This window comes from Archocentrus centrarchus, chromosome 14 (genome assembly GCF_007364275.1).
Source record: "Archocentrus centrarchus isolate MPI-CPG fArcCen1 chromosome 14, fArcCen1, whole genome shotgun sequence".
Lineage (NCBI taxonomy): Eukaryota > Metazoa > Chordata > Actinopteri > Cichliformes > Cichlidae > Archocentrus > Archocentrus centrarchus.
The window spans coordinates 16052114-16064572 of record NC_044359.1 but is presented as its reverse complement, the minus strand read 5'-3'; the positions used below and the strand labels follow the sequence as shown (position 1 = coordinate 16064572).

Here is a 12459-nt window from a genome sequence, read left to right as displayed (position 1 = left end):
AGAAGACATCAGTATTACAGTCAGCACTCATAAACAACTTGCCCAAGAGCACTTAAGAAGAGCAAACTTTACTTATTTCTTTCTAAAATTGTCAATCTATGAGTTTAATTTTGCTTTATTAACATTGAATTGCGGGCATAACCTTGTGTGAGATCTATTAGCAGTATAATAACCCTGATACAAAATTACGGTTATTTAAAAGTGGATGTTGTCCATACAGCTGAACTGCAAATATCTGAGTCAGCTGGCTGCAGTCAGCTGAGCTGTATGAACTGTTAAGCTGAACTTACCACAAAAAGTAAGGAAATTTGTGTTTGGTCCATTATTTCTTTCTTCTCAGCAGTAAATCTAATTCCCTTTAAATGGTGCAACATTTGTAAGGAAAATGCGTTTGTGGGTTGAGCAGCAGAGTTGACTATGTGCGTTGTGCCCATGAAAAACCTGCCAAACCTTCTCTGCCAATGCCAAACAGCTTATTGTGCTACTGACTCTTGTTTAGTGTCATTTATTGGATTGGATGATTGAAGTCTGAAGAAACAAGCCATAGCGTCAATTTAACAGTTTATTCATTTAACGAACAGGAGCCTCAGTGGCACATGGAAGAACCACGCACAGCCGATACAGAGTCATGGGCACAACCCGCATACTCAACTCTGCTGCTCAACCCACAAATGCATTTTCCTTACAAATGAGGTGCCATTTAAAGGGAAATAAACAGGCTCTTCAGCGGTATCTTGCCAAGAAGCCTTGTTACAACAAAGAAATAATTGACCAAACACAAATTTCCTTACTCCCCCTCCTTACTTTATGTTTTCTGCTCATGTGCTAACGCAATTACAGAGTCTCTTGTTCCGATGTTAATATACTGTTGATACAGTACCAATAAAATGTTTGGAGCAGACAAAGAGTATCTGAAATTCATGTCCTTGAAAATCGAACAAAGATCTCACACAGGACCAAATGCCACGTTTCCACTAGTGCCTACTCAGCGTGGCTTGATTCAGCGTGGCTTGACTTGACTTGACACGGTTTGTAGGCTTTTCCATTAGGTCCTGGTGCCAGGTACTTTTTTTGTACCCACATAGCCGGAGTTCCAAGCGATCCAAGGCGATCCAAAAATGTGACTTCGAAGAACAGTATGCCACTGATTGGCCAGGGAGTGTTGTCTCTATCTGAGTCATGAGATCGACTCCTTCTCCAGAATCAACAACACCATTTTTAAAACCCGACATCAAGAAAATGGAGGCGCGCAAACCAACACTGTGGTCAAATGAGGAGTTGCAGACATTTCTGTGCTTGGTGGCAGACGAGAGAATCCAGAGGGAGCTAGACAGAGTGACGAGAAATGAGAAAGTTTATCCTGAGGTCTCCAAGCTAATGGCTGCTCATGGTACCATCGCACAAATAGAAGTGTAGACACTGAGGTGTTGTGTTTGAGTCACATACAAATTACGTCAAGAGACTACTGCCTGCATTGCTATATCGACTCCACCCTCCACCCTCATCAGAAAGATTAATCAAATCATCATCAATAGGTGCAGAGAAGGTAAGAACAGAGGTGCCACAGTGAGTATCTACAGATATTTGTAATACACGGGGGAGGCCAAGGGTTTGGCTAACAGCTCTTACCAACAAATGGGTAATGCAAAGTTCGGTTCCCCTTTTCTGTGCTTCAATGATTCATAGACAAGTGTTAAATCCTTAACACACACACACACACATGCATGCACACACACACACACACACACACACACACACACACACACACACACACACACACACACACACACACACACACACACACACACACACACACAGAGAGAGACAGGGAGAGAACTTTGACTTTGGCACGTATCCTGCGTCCTGTGTCTGAATTTGATTATTAGTCATAAGATGATCTGATGGATAAACTGGAAATGTGTTAATAGTTTTTTTCCATCTTCATAATGCAACGCTAATATTTAGATGTTCCAGCTACATTTAAGTTTTCTTTGCTGATATGGGAACGCTATGACCACACCACATTAATGACAGTTTTGTTTTAAAATAGCTCCATCTTTTGGTGTGCTGTACTCATTACATTTGTACTGTACATGTGGGAAATTTCCCTCATCTATAGAAGCACACTCCTTAGAAGATAACAGATTAATATCAAATGACAGCTGAATTCAGGAGGAGATAAAAAAAAAACTAGACTAAAGTTATGAGAAAACGGAACAACTTATTTATGAGACAAGTGGGGGACATATGTAAATGCCTTATTTGAGATTGGCTTTAGGAAATAGAAAACTCTTTAGACAAAAGCAGAAGTGAAACTTTAAATTTATTCCATCATTCAAAAATAAAGGAATTGCATAAAATAGTTATGAGTCCCTATGTGAGATGTGACATGTTTCACATGAAAGGAGAAGGAAAATATCCTACGTATGAGTCATGATTTTTTAGAAAAATCCTTCTTTCTACGTATTTCTATGAGATATAGAGTATTAAAAAAAACTTTAAAATATCGTAAAAATTGAGAAATGGAGACAGAGAGTTGTCAGTTACTGAAAAGCTGCTCATCACAAGTTTATAAGAATTATGTGTTTTAAAAAAGTCTCTGTTATTAAAGAAAAGCAATACAGTGTACCTTTGAGGTGCTGTACATATAGAGGGCAACATTTATATGGCTATAGAAAAATTAACACTTACAAAAAGTTAGCCAAGCAAGAGGTGATCAAAGTAAAGCAAATAAGTCTAAATAAGCCCTTATTATCATTAGGGATTTTATATGTAGGGGCATGCATCACATGCAAAAAATGCAATGAGTCAAGGTTAAATTTGAATGAAGTTCATATGAAGGGTGAAGGATCAGTACCATCACACATTTGCAGCTCCAGGTGTGATGTGATGCCAGAGAAGCGTTCTTGCAGTGGCAGTAAATAGCCCAAGGCTTCTCCTTGAGTCACCGGGCCGAAGTAACGGTAAGGACGGATGTTGAAGATCTTCACACAGTGTTCTAGATGGGACCAAAACAAATATAAAAATATAAATGAATGTATTTGTGGGCATTGATATATCTCCCCCCTTTTTAAAAATGTCACACATATGTTTGAATTTTGTCACAAAAAGATGTAGTATGAGTTCCAACAATAACTTAGTCTTAGTTTTAGTCTTAGTAGTCTATATCTGTGAAGTCAGGTTGTTCACATTATTTCACTTTAATGGGGAAGTCTGGTGAAACAGTTCACTTATGAGCAAAGCATTTCACTGGTAAATCTCTGAGTTAAAATAGTGCAACTGAAAAAACAAATGTGCTCATTGAGTATGCACAAAAGCAGCTTATTTTAATGTAGAGGTTTAAAAAAAAAAACTGAAATATATATATATAAAAAACTGAAAATATAAAAAACTGAAAAAATATATATATATTATGATGGGATATAATCACTTGTGCAGATGAAATTCTCTTAGAGACTTCATCAGTTATGAAACACAGAGATAACTGATCTGGAATCGCTCATTTATGCCCCAAAGTTTACAAATACAGGCTCGAGAGCCTAAAAACAAAACTTCGAATCTCCCCTTTACCATATACATAAACAAGCAGTCTGCCAACCTCGAAACAAACAACCTAAAAGTAGGCTACAGCAAATTCACCAACACCATTAAATCTTAAAAGCACTTAATGATCAGTGTCTCAGCATTAATGTGGGCATCATGGCGAGGTAATGTGTCTCTGTGATGTCTAATCGTGTCTGTGCTTTACCCAGAGATGAAAGGAGCTGACACTACATGTGTTCTTCTGATAATACAGTTCAATTATAAGGCGAGAGGCAGAATGAGGACTAATGATGTTTACTCATCATTCCAGCACCTCAGGATGGTCTTAAAACACATTACCACACAGGAGTACATATATACAAACAAATATGTATACACTGCAAAGGCATACATGGGTATTTTAGGCACATACACAGATGCATTGCCTTTTTTTTCCCTCTAATGATGGCCCTCAGTGAGGGGTCATTACTCATGAACAGCTTTCAGTGGGGTTGCACATAGGCTCTGGTGTTATCAGGAGGTCAATGCAGTCTCAGCCTGTGTTGCAAACACTTTAACTAATCCCTTTTTAAATCATTCCTTTTCATTCCCATACAATTCCTCCGTCATAATAACGTAGCCTCGCCTTCGCCCTAGCCAGGGAACTACACAATAGATGAAAATAATTCACAGGCAACAGTACAAGGTTAATTAAACCCAGTTTATGCTTATTTTCTGTTATAGAAAATATCTCAACAGACTTCTAAATTGAATTTTTCAGAAATTGAAACAAATGTGTAAGCGAGTTACAGCCACACTAACAACATGGGTCTGTGAATGTTATTTTGGTAGGTCATTTGGCTTGTTTACCATTTTGGTCCCAACTGAAATATTTCAACAACTGCTGGGTGATTTGCAGTAAGATTTGGGTACAGCTATTCATGCAGAGTCACTGATTCATCCTAATGACATGTTACATATCTACTGAAAAATCTTTTCATCTTTGTCCTGTTGATTTGTTATAAATTTGTCGAGCTCTTTTATCTAGTAGACAGATGCACTTAAAGAGTTGATTTCAACACTGAGTTTTTTTTTCACGACTCACATCTAGGCTTTTAAATACTGATGAATAATCTTCAAAATGTAATTTTCCTTGCCTCACCAACTTTCAGGCACTGTGTTAAAATCGTGTCTCTCTTACCATCACTGAGAAGTTTGACTCCATCAAACTGATTACCAGCTGGGTCTTTCCGACTCACTGGACCAGCCAGAGAGCCTGAAAATGGTGTGTTGATGATAGAATAGTCATCACATACAAGGTCCACTGCTTTATGGAGGCCATTAACTCTGCAAAGGCACAGGTGACAGAAGAGACTGGCATTACTTTACCATCAGAAAAGGCCAGTTTCAATTAGTCATCTTAATTTGCCCAACAGAAAAATGTCTGACTACTGATACAGCGCACCTCTGCCCACAGAAAGCCAGCCTTCCACCCAGAAAAAGCTTGACTCATCATTAATTCAACTCTAGTTTAGATGTATTACTGGATTGGTTGGTGTGTGCTTTGTTGTTGCAGGGATCGGGTTCACAGAGCATATAAAACTAAACATGGGTCATTGTCAGTGTCTGCATGTTGCAGTATGAGTTATCCTCTGAGGCCATAAAGATAAGGATCTGATCAGGATTAGTCACCTTTGGGAGTTGAAAGCTCCACAGCCATGCACATCACAGGCCCTCACTCTGTTGTGGTGACCAGCACAAAGGACACTCCAGGCTTGGACTACAGAGAGAGGCAAATGGAATAAGTTAGATAATATTTCTCCCAAGATAGGTGCCATATTAAAAGCTGCAGCGCTGCATACCAAAAGACCAAGCATAAAGATGATATTTTTAAAAATATGTTTTAACAACCACTGACTGTGAGTCATGTTCTATTCATGTGGAAATAAGGCCAATTACAGCAGAAAGGCACTATTCAAATGTCATTTACTGATGTCATCTCTATCAGTTGTGTGTCACCCACACACACAGCATCATTCCCACAATAACATTTTCATGAGTCAGACTCGAAAAAACAGTACAAATCCCTTTTAATTCCTTCTTGGCAGAAAAATGAGCAGTGCGTTTGTGACTGTATCTAAAGAAGTTTGCTGGTGGTTTTTCTTGTATTTCCGGATGTAATAGTTGTATATGGGCAGGTGCATATTTGTATTGTACCTGGCATGCAGCACTGCTGCACCTTGTTCCCTGAACACCTTCCTTTGAGGTATCGGCCTTGGCATATGTATCGGGTTGGCTGGCAGATGCCTCCCAGTCTGGTGCAGCTGATGTCCCTTCTCGATCCCATGGACACTCTTTTGTTTCCTGTTTTGACTTTCTTTCTTGGAATCACAGCCTTTGGCCTCCTGTCTTTAGCACTTGTGTAATTTCCCTTCACCTTGATGCTGCTGCTGTTCTTGTCGGGGATTCGAAATTGTTCACTTTTTCTCTCTTCATGTTCTGAAGCACCACTTAACACCACATCTTGGGAGAGATGAAACATACTGAGAGAGTTAAGAGTGTAATGGAGAGAGGATTAAAAATGAGAATGGCTTGAAATTTTCCAGGTTGAAGGATTAAATCGAACTTCTGTAAGGCTGATATTTGGAATTAACTTTAATTTTGGATGGAGTTAGTTATGCAGTGTTTGGAATATGAAGCAGCAGATTTTTTTTTCCTGCTCAGTGAATAACACATGCAGTCTATTATTCCAAAGTAATTACCACATATCTGTCTACAGTGCTGTGAAAAAGTATTTGCCCCCTTCCTGATTTCTTAGTTGTTTTTTGGTTTCTGCATATATATTATGTATGTCTTCTGCTTATCCAATTCAGGGTCCTGGGGGGCTTGGAGTCCCCCCCATTAACTGTTGTGCCACCCTTGGCAGCAAGAACTGCAATCAAACATTTGCAATAATCGTTCACATCTCTGTGCAGGAATTTTTCCCTGCTCGTCTTTGTAGCTTTGTTTTAGTTCAGCTACATTGGAGGGTTTTCAAGCATGAATGGCCTGTTTAAAGTCACGCCATCTCAATCAGATTTAAGATAAGATGATAAGACACATGATGAGGTTTCTTGCATTTTTGTGGATGTTATTGTGTTAGATTACATAATCTGATGGCTGTGAGCAGGAATGATCTGTGATAGTGCTCCTTCCTGCACTGGGGATGTAAAAGTCTTGTGCTGAAGGAGCTACTCAGGGACTTCACAGTGTAGTGCAGGTTGTGGGAGGTATTGACCAGGGATTTATGGCCAGACTAGGCCGCTCCGATTATTTATATCTTTATTTTTGAGCCATTCATAGGTGGACTTGCTGGGGTCTTTTGGATCATTGTCCTGCTGCATAACCCAAGTGCGCTTGAGCTTCAGAGCATGAACTGATGACTGGATATTCTCCTTCAGGATTTTCTGGTAGAGAGCAGAATTCATGGTTCCACAAATTACAGCAAGTTGTCCATGTCCCGAGGCAGCAAAGCAGCCTCAGACCATTCTACTACCACCATCATGTTTGACTGTAGGCATGATGTTGTTTTATGAAATGCCATGTTAGTTTTAGGCCAGATGTAACAGGATGCAAACCTTACAAAAAGTTATTTTTTTTCTCTCCAGTCCACAGAATATTTTCCCAAAAGTCTCGGGGATCATCCAGATGTTTTTTGGCAAATGTGAGATGAGCTATTCAAATCTACCTGAGGTAGACATGGTTTTTTTTCCCCTATCTACCTCTGATGATTTGATGATATATAAAAAACTAACTGACTTACAGATTTATTTACATTACAACTAGATTTAGATATTAAGGATTCTGATGTAATCAGTTACACACTGATTATTTCACAGATGCTTGGTTTAAAATGCCACCCTCAAAAACCACATATCAAAAGGTTCAAGTCCGAAATCACACGCTCTTGGTATCAATGGGAAAACTTAATATTTTCTTAATTAGTTAACAAAGTCACCAGCTAAGTCTTAGCACAATGCATGGACACCTTTTTTTGGGAACTGTGTTACTTGTCTATGTAGACAGAGTCATAATTTGGTTATTCAAAGTATGTTTAATTCTGACAGCATACTAATTATCCTGTCCAGACACGAGTCTTTGATCTTCATTAACCTCAGAAGCACAGAAAATGTTTCAATCACACTGCCCTGGCGCAGGAGCACACATTGGGCCCAGCGATTGAAAGAAGCTGCTTATCACTAGAAGGCCTTAATGAGTGGGCAGAATGGTTGGCTGTTGCATGGAAAAGCAATTTTCCTCAGCATGTGAACTAAATTAGGAAAGACCAAATTTTTTTTTTTTTTTTGACAAAAGTGTAAGTGTGTTTTTGCCTCAGCAAGATTACATAGCACTAAAGGTTTGCTGGAGTTTTACTAAATGGGTCTTTATGTATTGCCAGGCTTTTGCTACGCCTTAGAGCAGCTATGAGGTTCGGCTATTAACAGTTAAGATCCCAACAGTTAACCTGAAGAGATCAACACACATAGAGGTGGACATAACACTGATTTACGTTAACCGCACCTGACTTGATACCTCTCATGGAACTGCAGAGTTGTGTCCACTGCAGCACATGAATCAGTTTCATCTCAGTAGCAAGATGGCTGTCTAATTTTCATGTCGCTCAGCAATCCCCCAGAGTTACTGTGCCTTAAGCTTTTCAGTTAGATGCAATGATGCAATGTTGCATTAAGCACTCAGTCATGCTTTAAATGTGTCATCCACTTGCACCAACTCATAGTCTCTCTGGCAATAGGCTCGAACCCCCCAAGGTTCATGTTTACAGGAGTTTACAGTCTCCTAATAGGGCTCAGTTCATGGTAATTTGCAGGGGCAGGCAGATGTTTATGCACCATTTATCGTTTCCATAATAGTAATCTTATTACACTGCTGAATGGAAAAATGTGCTGTGTGTGTCCCCACTAATGCATACCTATAGTATGTGGTTTTGAGTATTTTGTGAAAATGCATGTGTCCATATTTGTATAATCTACTTAAAGCAATTACTGAAATGCCCCGGACATATTCCGTATGCTATGATGGATGCATGCTGATATAATGTACATTTTGCAGGTGACAGTTGTATATTACAGCGAGTTACTTACAGCATGCAAAAAGCGCTGATATGACACAGATCCTAAACAGTCTTCTCATCATCAGGTCAGAAATGTAAAAAAAATCTGTAGAATGATGGATGAACAACAGAAAATATTTTTTAATGTAATCAAACAAGTGTCCCATAAATGTAATTTTTGTATTAATATCAACCACCTGGCTAAGTTATTTTATAAAAAGTTTTTAAAATGTAGCTTTCTCTCTCCCTCTTTTTTTTTTTTTTTTTTTTTTTTTTACAGTACTAGAAAATCTGTCTAAAGAGAAATGGAGGAAATAACCACTGCTGATGGAATAATACTGAGAATTTTTAGTGATAGAAAATTGAACTATACGTACCAGTCATGTGCAGATGTTGAAGAGTGGCTCTGGGCTCAGTGGGAAGGAACACAAAGAAGGGACTGTTGGAAAACCAGCCTGCTGTGGAAGCTGCACGCCTGAGCCACAGGACATCCCCCAACTGTCAATATTGACATTGGCTGCTAGAAAGCACACCCATTTACTGGCTCAAAAAGCCCACTACTACTAGAAGCTACAGAAAAGCAGCTGGAAATGATGCTTGAAGAAATAACCTTCCAGTTAGATTCTATTATTATTAGCTTGGCTTCGGTAAATATTAGATCTATTTGATACATTTTGATAAAATGGTATTATGGCTTTCTTTGACAGTAAGTGATAACTTGGGTTAAACACTGGCTATGATGACTATTATGAATACATTATAGAGAGAAAAAAGAATCAACGGGTGATTTAACAATGTGATGATTAGAATATATATATGTTTGTTTTTTTTTTTAAAGTTTTTGTATTGTCTCCAAGAAATGAAATTTATACTGTTTTTGCCAGTTTCACAGTAGTGGGAATAACTGCTGGCACTATGAGGTTATGCATAGTTGCACTGAACTCTGACTCCTAGTATGGCTCCAATTACACCCCTCCAATAAACTCATTAGTATGTGTGGTGCAGTCAGCAGGCGCTTGACTGTTGGGTTAAGCTTAATGAGACAACAACAATGAAGAAAAAAGAGAGAAAGAAAGATAAATTATTATAATCATACCATGAGACTGGCATCTTTCCTTGGATAATTTTCCTCCGCAAGGCAATGGAAGTTAATCAATGATGAATTTCTTCCTCTCCCTTTGGGAGAGTGAAAAATAGGTACAGAGATGAATGATGGATGGATAAACATGTGAATGTAGGGTATTGTAGGCTTTGCTTTGTGCAGAATGGAGGATGGGAAAGCCAGAGACTAAAAAAAGGATTTAATCAAGGTTACACACATTGTATTCTGTCCAAAGAATGGAACTGAATAATTGGGCAATTCTCAAAACACATTTGCTTGTCTATCCAATACTGCTCCAATACCCCCCCCCTCGCAAACAAACCAACCAACCAACAAACAAACAAACAAACAAAAAAGCCCAACAGCAAAACAAACAAAATGCACCTTACTGGGATGAAATTAGAGCTGATTCATAGGAAGTAATTAGTAATTGTGGTAACAGATGTACAACTCAAACATTCTCTTTTTATGAATAACAGAGATAAATGTGTTGTTTCTTCATGGCAGCAACCAATCAAAATTAATTTCAAAAATGAAGGGCTATTTGTTTGCTCATTTAAGTTTCTCTCTATCTGTATGCCCAGGTGTATTTTACTCTTCTGATGTATTGTAGTGAGCTGGTTGCTCTCTCTGAATTACAATTTACTGAGCGTAAGGGAATGGACTCAATAGCAGTCGGTAAAGAGTTGAGCCTTTTGCAGCCAGACAGCTTTGATAATCAAATATCTGGGCAGAGGATTAAACTGATGGACCATATGGTTTGGAATTTGAAAAGGAAGAGAGGGAATTAGGGAGACTAATAAAAGACAAGGGAACAGAAAAGGAGAGACTAATTATAGGTGAAGTGGTGGTGCTCAAGAGTGAGCCAGGGAGGGAGGGAACAAGTGAAAAAGCATGGAAGTAAGGAAAGAGGCAGAAAAAGAAGGAGAGAAAAATAGCAAAGACAGTCGACTAGGCAAACAGAAAATGAGAATGAAGCAGCACAAATTCCAGCTAGCCTATCTGCATCCTAAACATGAAAAAAGGCTGGTGTTGACTCGCTGAAAACCCTTTGATAAACATGGCTACTTAAATAGAAACATGTAGCACATTCTTCAAACTCCTGGGAGGATAGAACTGACATTTCACTCCTGCTTCTCTGTCAGTTATTCTGGCATTTCAAGGAGACGGAGAAGAGATGCCACAAGTGTTTCCTAGCAACAGTTCGCTGCAAAACCCTCCTCCTCCCACCTTCTCTCCTCCACTCACCCCCCCAAAACTCCCTCCATCCCTGAGATACGAGTTGCAGCAATGCACCACTTGCTTTAGACCTGAAATACATTCTAATTCTCCTGACTCTCCCTCCCTCTCCCTCCTGTTCTCTTCAGCACACTGCCAGGCCTGCATCAAATGACATTCAGGCCCCTGTCATCTGTAAAGAAAAAGCACACAGCCAGGCTATTCCCTGTGAAGGTTGAAGGCACTGCAACTGAGAACTGTTAGCAGACAAAGTACTGAAAGAATGCTGCAATATTTTACCTTTTACATGGTGAGTGGTTAATGTGCATGAGCCTGACTTTTACTCTTTCATTTTTATTTCTTTAGCACCTCTTTGCTGCTTAGGCAGAAAGAACATCTCACAAAAACAGGCTTGTGAAAAGGCTCTGTGGTCTGTTTATGGCCTGGAACCGCTTTGAGGGTCTAAATCAGCTTTTGCGACACAGTGGCCCAGTCACACCAACTTGGCTCTGTCGATTTGTAAACATATTCATGGGACTTGGGGAGTGGGTATTTAGTCAGCCTGAGAAGACAAACAGAGCGCCGTAGGGTATGGGATAAACTTGATGCTCCTGATAGCAGCAGACAGGGGGCACCATAGTCTAAATAATTTGTTCTATTAAAAGTATTTTCATGTCTGTTTGAAAGGGCATTGAACTGAAGTCTGGCCATGTCTGCAGGGAACAAAACAACAGCATTTAGCCAGACAATATCCTTCAGCATATACAGATGTCTATCTATGTTTTTCATCTGTCTTGTGAATTTTCATAAGCCTTAACAAGCAGTAAGACAACAGAGCAAGAGACTGAATGTGGCTGAAATCTTAAGGCTCAGCAACCTAAAAAGTATGCGCTTACATCAGATGGCTGCAGTGTTATTCTACAGATATAATCATATTCTTTAATGTGTGTGCAGAGCCTGAGGGACACTACACTACACAAATACAAAAATGGTATAAAAGAACAGTGGAAGAAGTCATAGAGTCTTTAAAAAAATCACCAGCATCTGTGTTTGTCTATATGTTTGTCCTCTAATGAAGCTGTTTGCTGAAGTAAAAGTTTGCCAAAAGGTTGTTGTATCGTAGAATTTGTGTTCAAACAAATAGCTGTTTTACCCTTAACTAATAACATTTCCTTCATGAGGCTTCAAAACCTTCATCCTCAGAGAACAGAGCCCATGACGCAGCGCATATGAGATGTGAAGGACAGAAAAGTTGAAGTCACAGATGACAAAGTAAAACTAGTTCACTGGAGAGTGAGGGAGAACTCAAAGGCTCAGATGGGAGCCTTTGAACTGTGGATGAGTGGACGTAAGAACAGAATGTGATAGGCCAAGAGGACGGAAGTCTCACATGTCACGCCCGATGATGTATGTATCAAGGCACGGTTTTCTGATTGATAGATCATTGTGGAGGAGGGCGAGACTATCAGACACAGCAAAGAAGATGTCTAAATCACATCCCTTTGCT

At 39.3% G+C, this 12459-nt stretch overlaps 1 protein-coding gene across 1 annotated transcript; it reads right to left on the bottom strand.

Moving 5' to 3' along the window:
• Positions 1-2480: 2480 nt before the first annotated feature.
• Positions 2481-9122, bottom strand: LOC115792130 (uncharacterized). Its single transcript, XM_030746546.1, has 6 exons — positions 9010-9122; positions 8664-8738; positions 5740-6045; positions 5215-5302; positions 4724-4869; positions 2481-2998 (listed from the first exon to the last, which is right to left on the bottom strand). Exons 1-6 carry the CDS (start codon positions 9014-9016, stop codon positions 2832-2834), a joined length of 789 nt encoding a protein of 262 aa, XP_030602406.1. The 5' UTR covers positions 9017-9122; the 3' UTR covers positions 2481-2831.
• Positions 9123-12459: the final 3337 nt, after the last annotated feature.

Excerpts from the sequence above, each read along its gene's own strand:
- LOC115792130 (XM_030746546.1), bottom strand. Across the intron at positions 4,870-5,214 it reads GGAGCTTTCAACTCCCAAAG|AGTTAATGGCCTCCATAAAG; the intron begins GTGACTAATCCT and ends GTGCCTTTGCAG. Across the intron at positions 2,999-4,723 it reads AGTCAAACTTCTCAGTGATG|AACACTGTGTGAAGATCTTC; the intron begins GTAAGAGAGACA and ends GGTCCCATCTAG.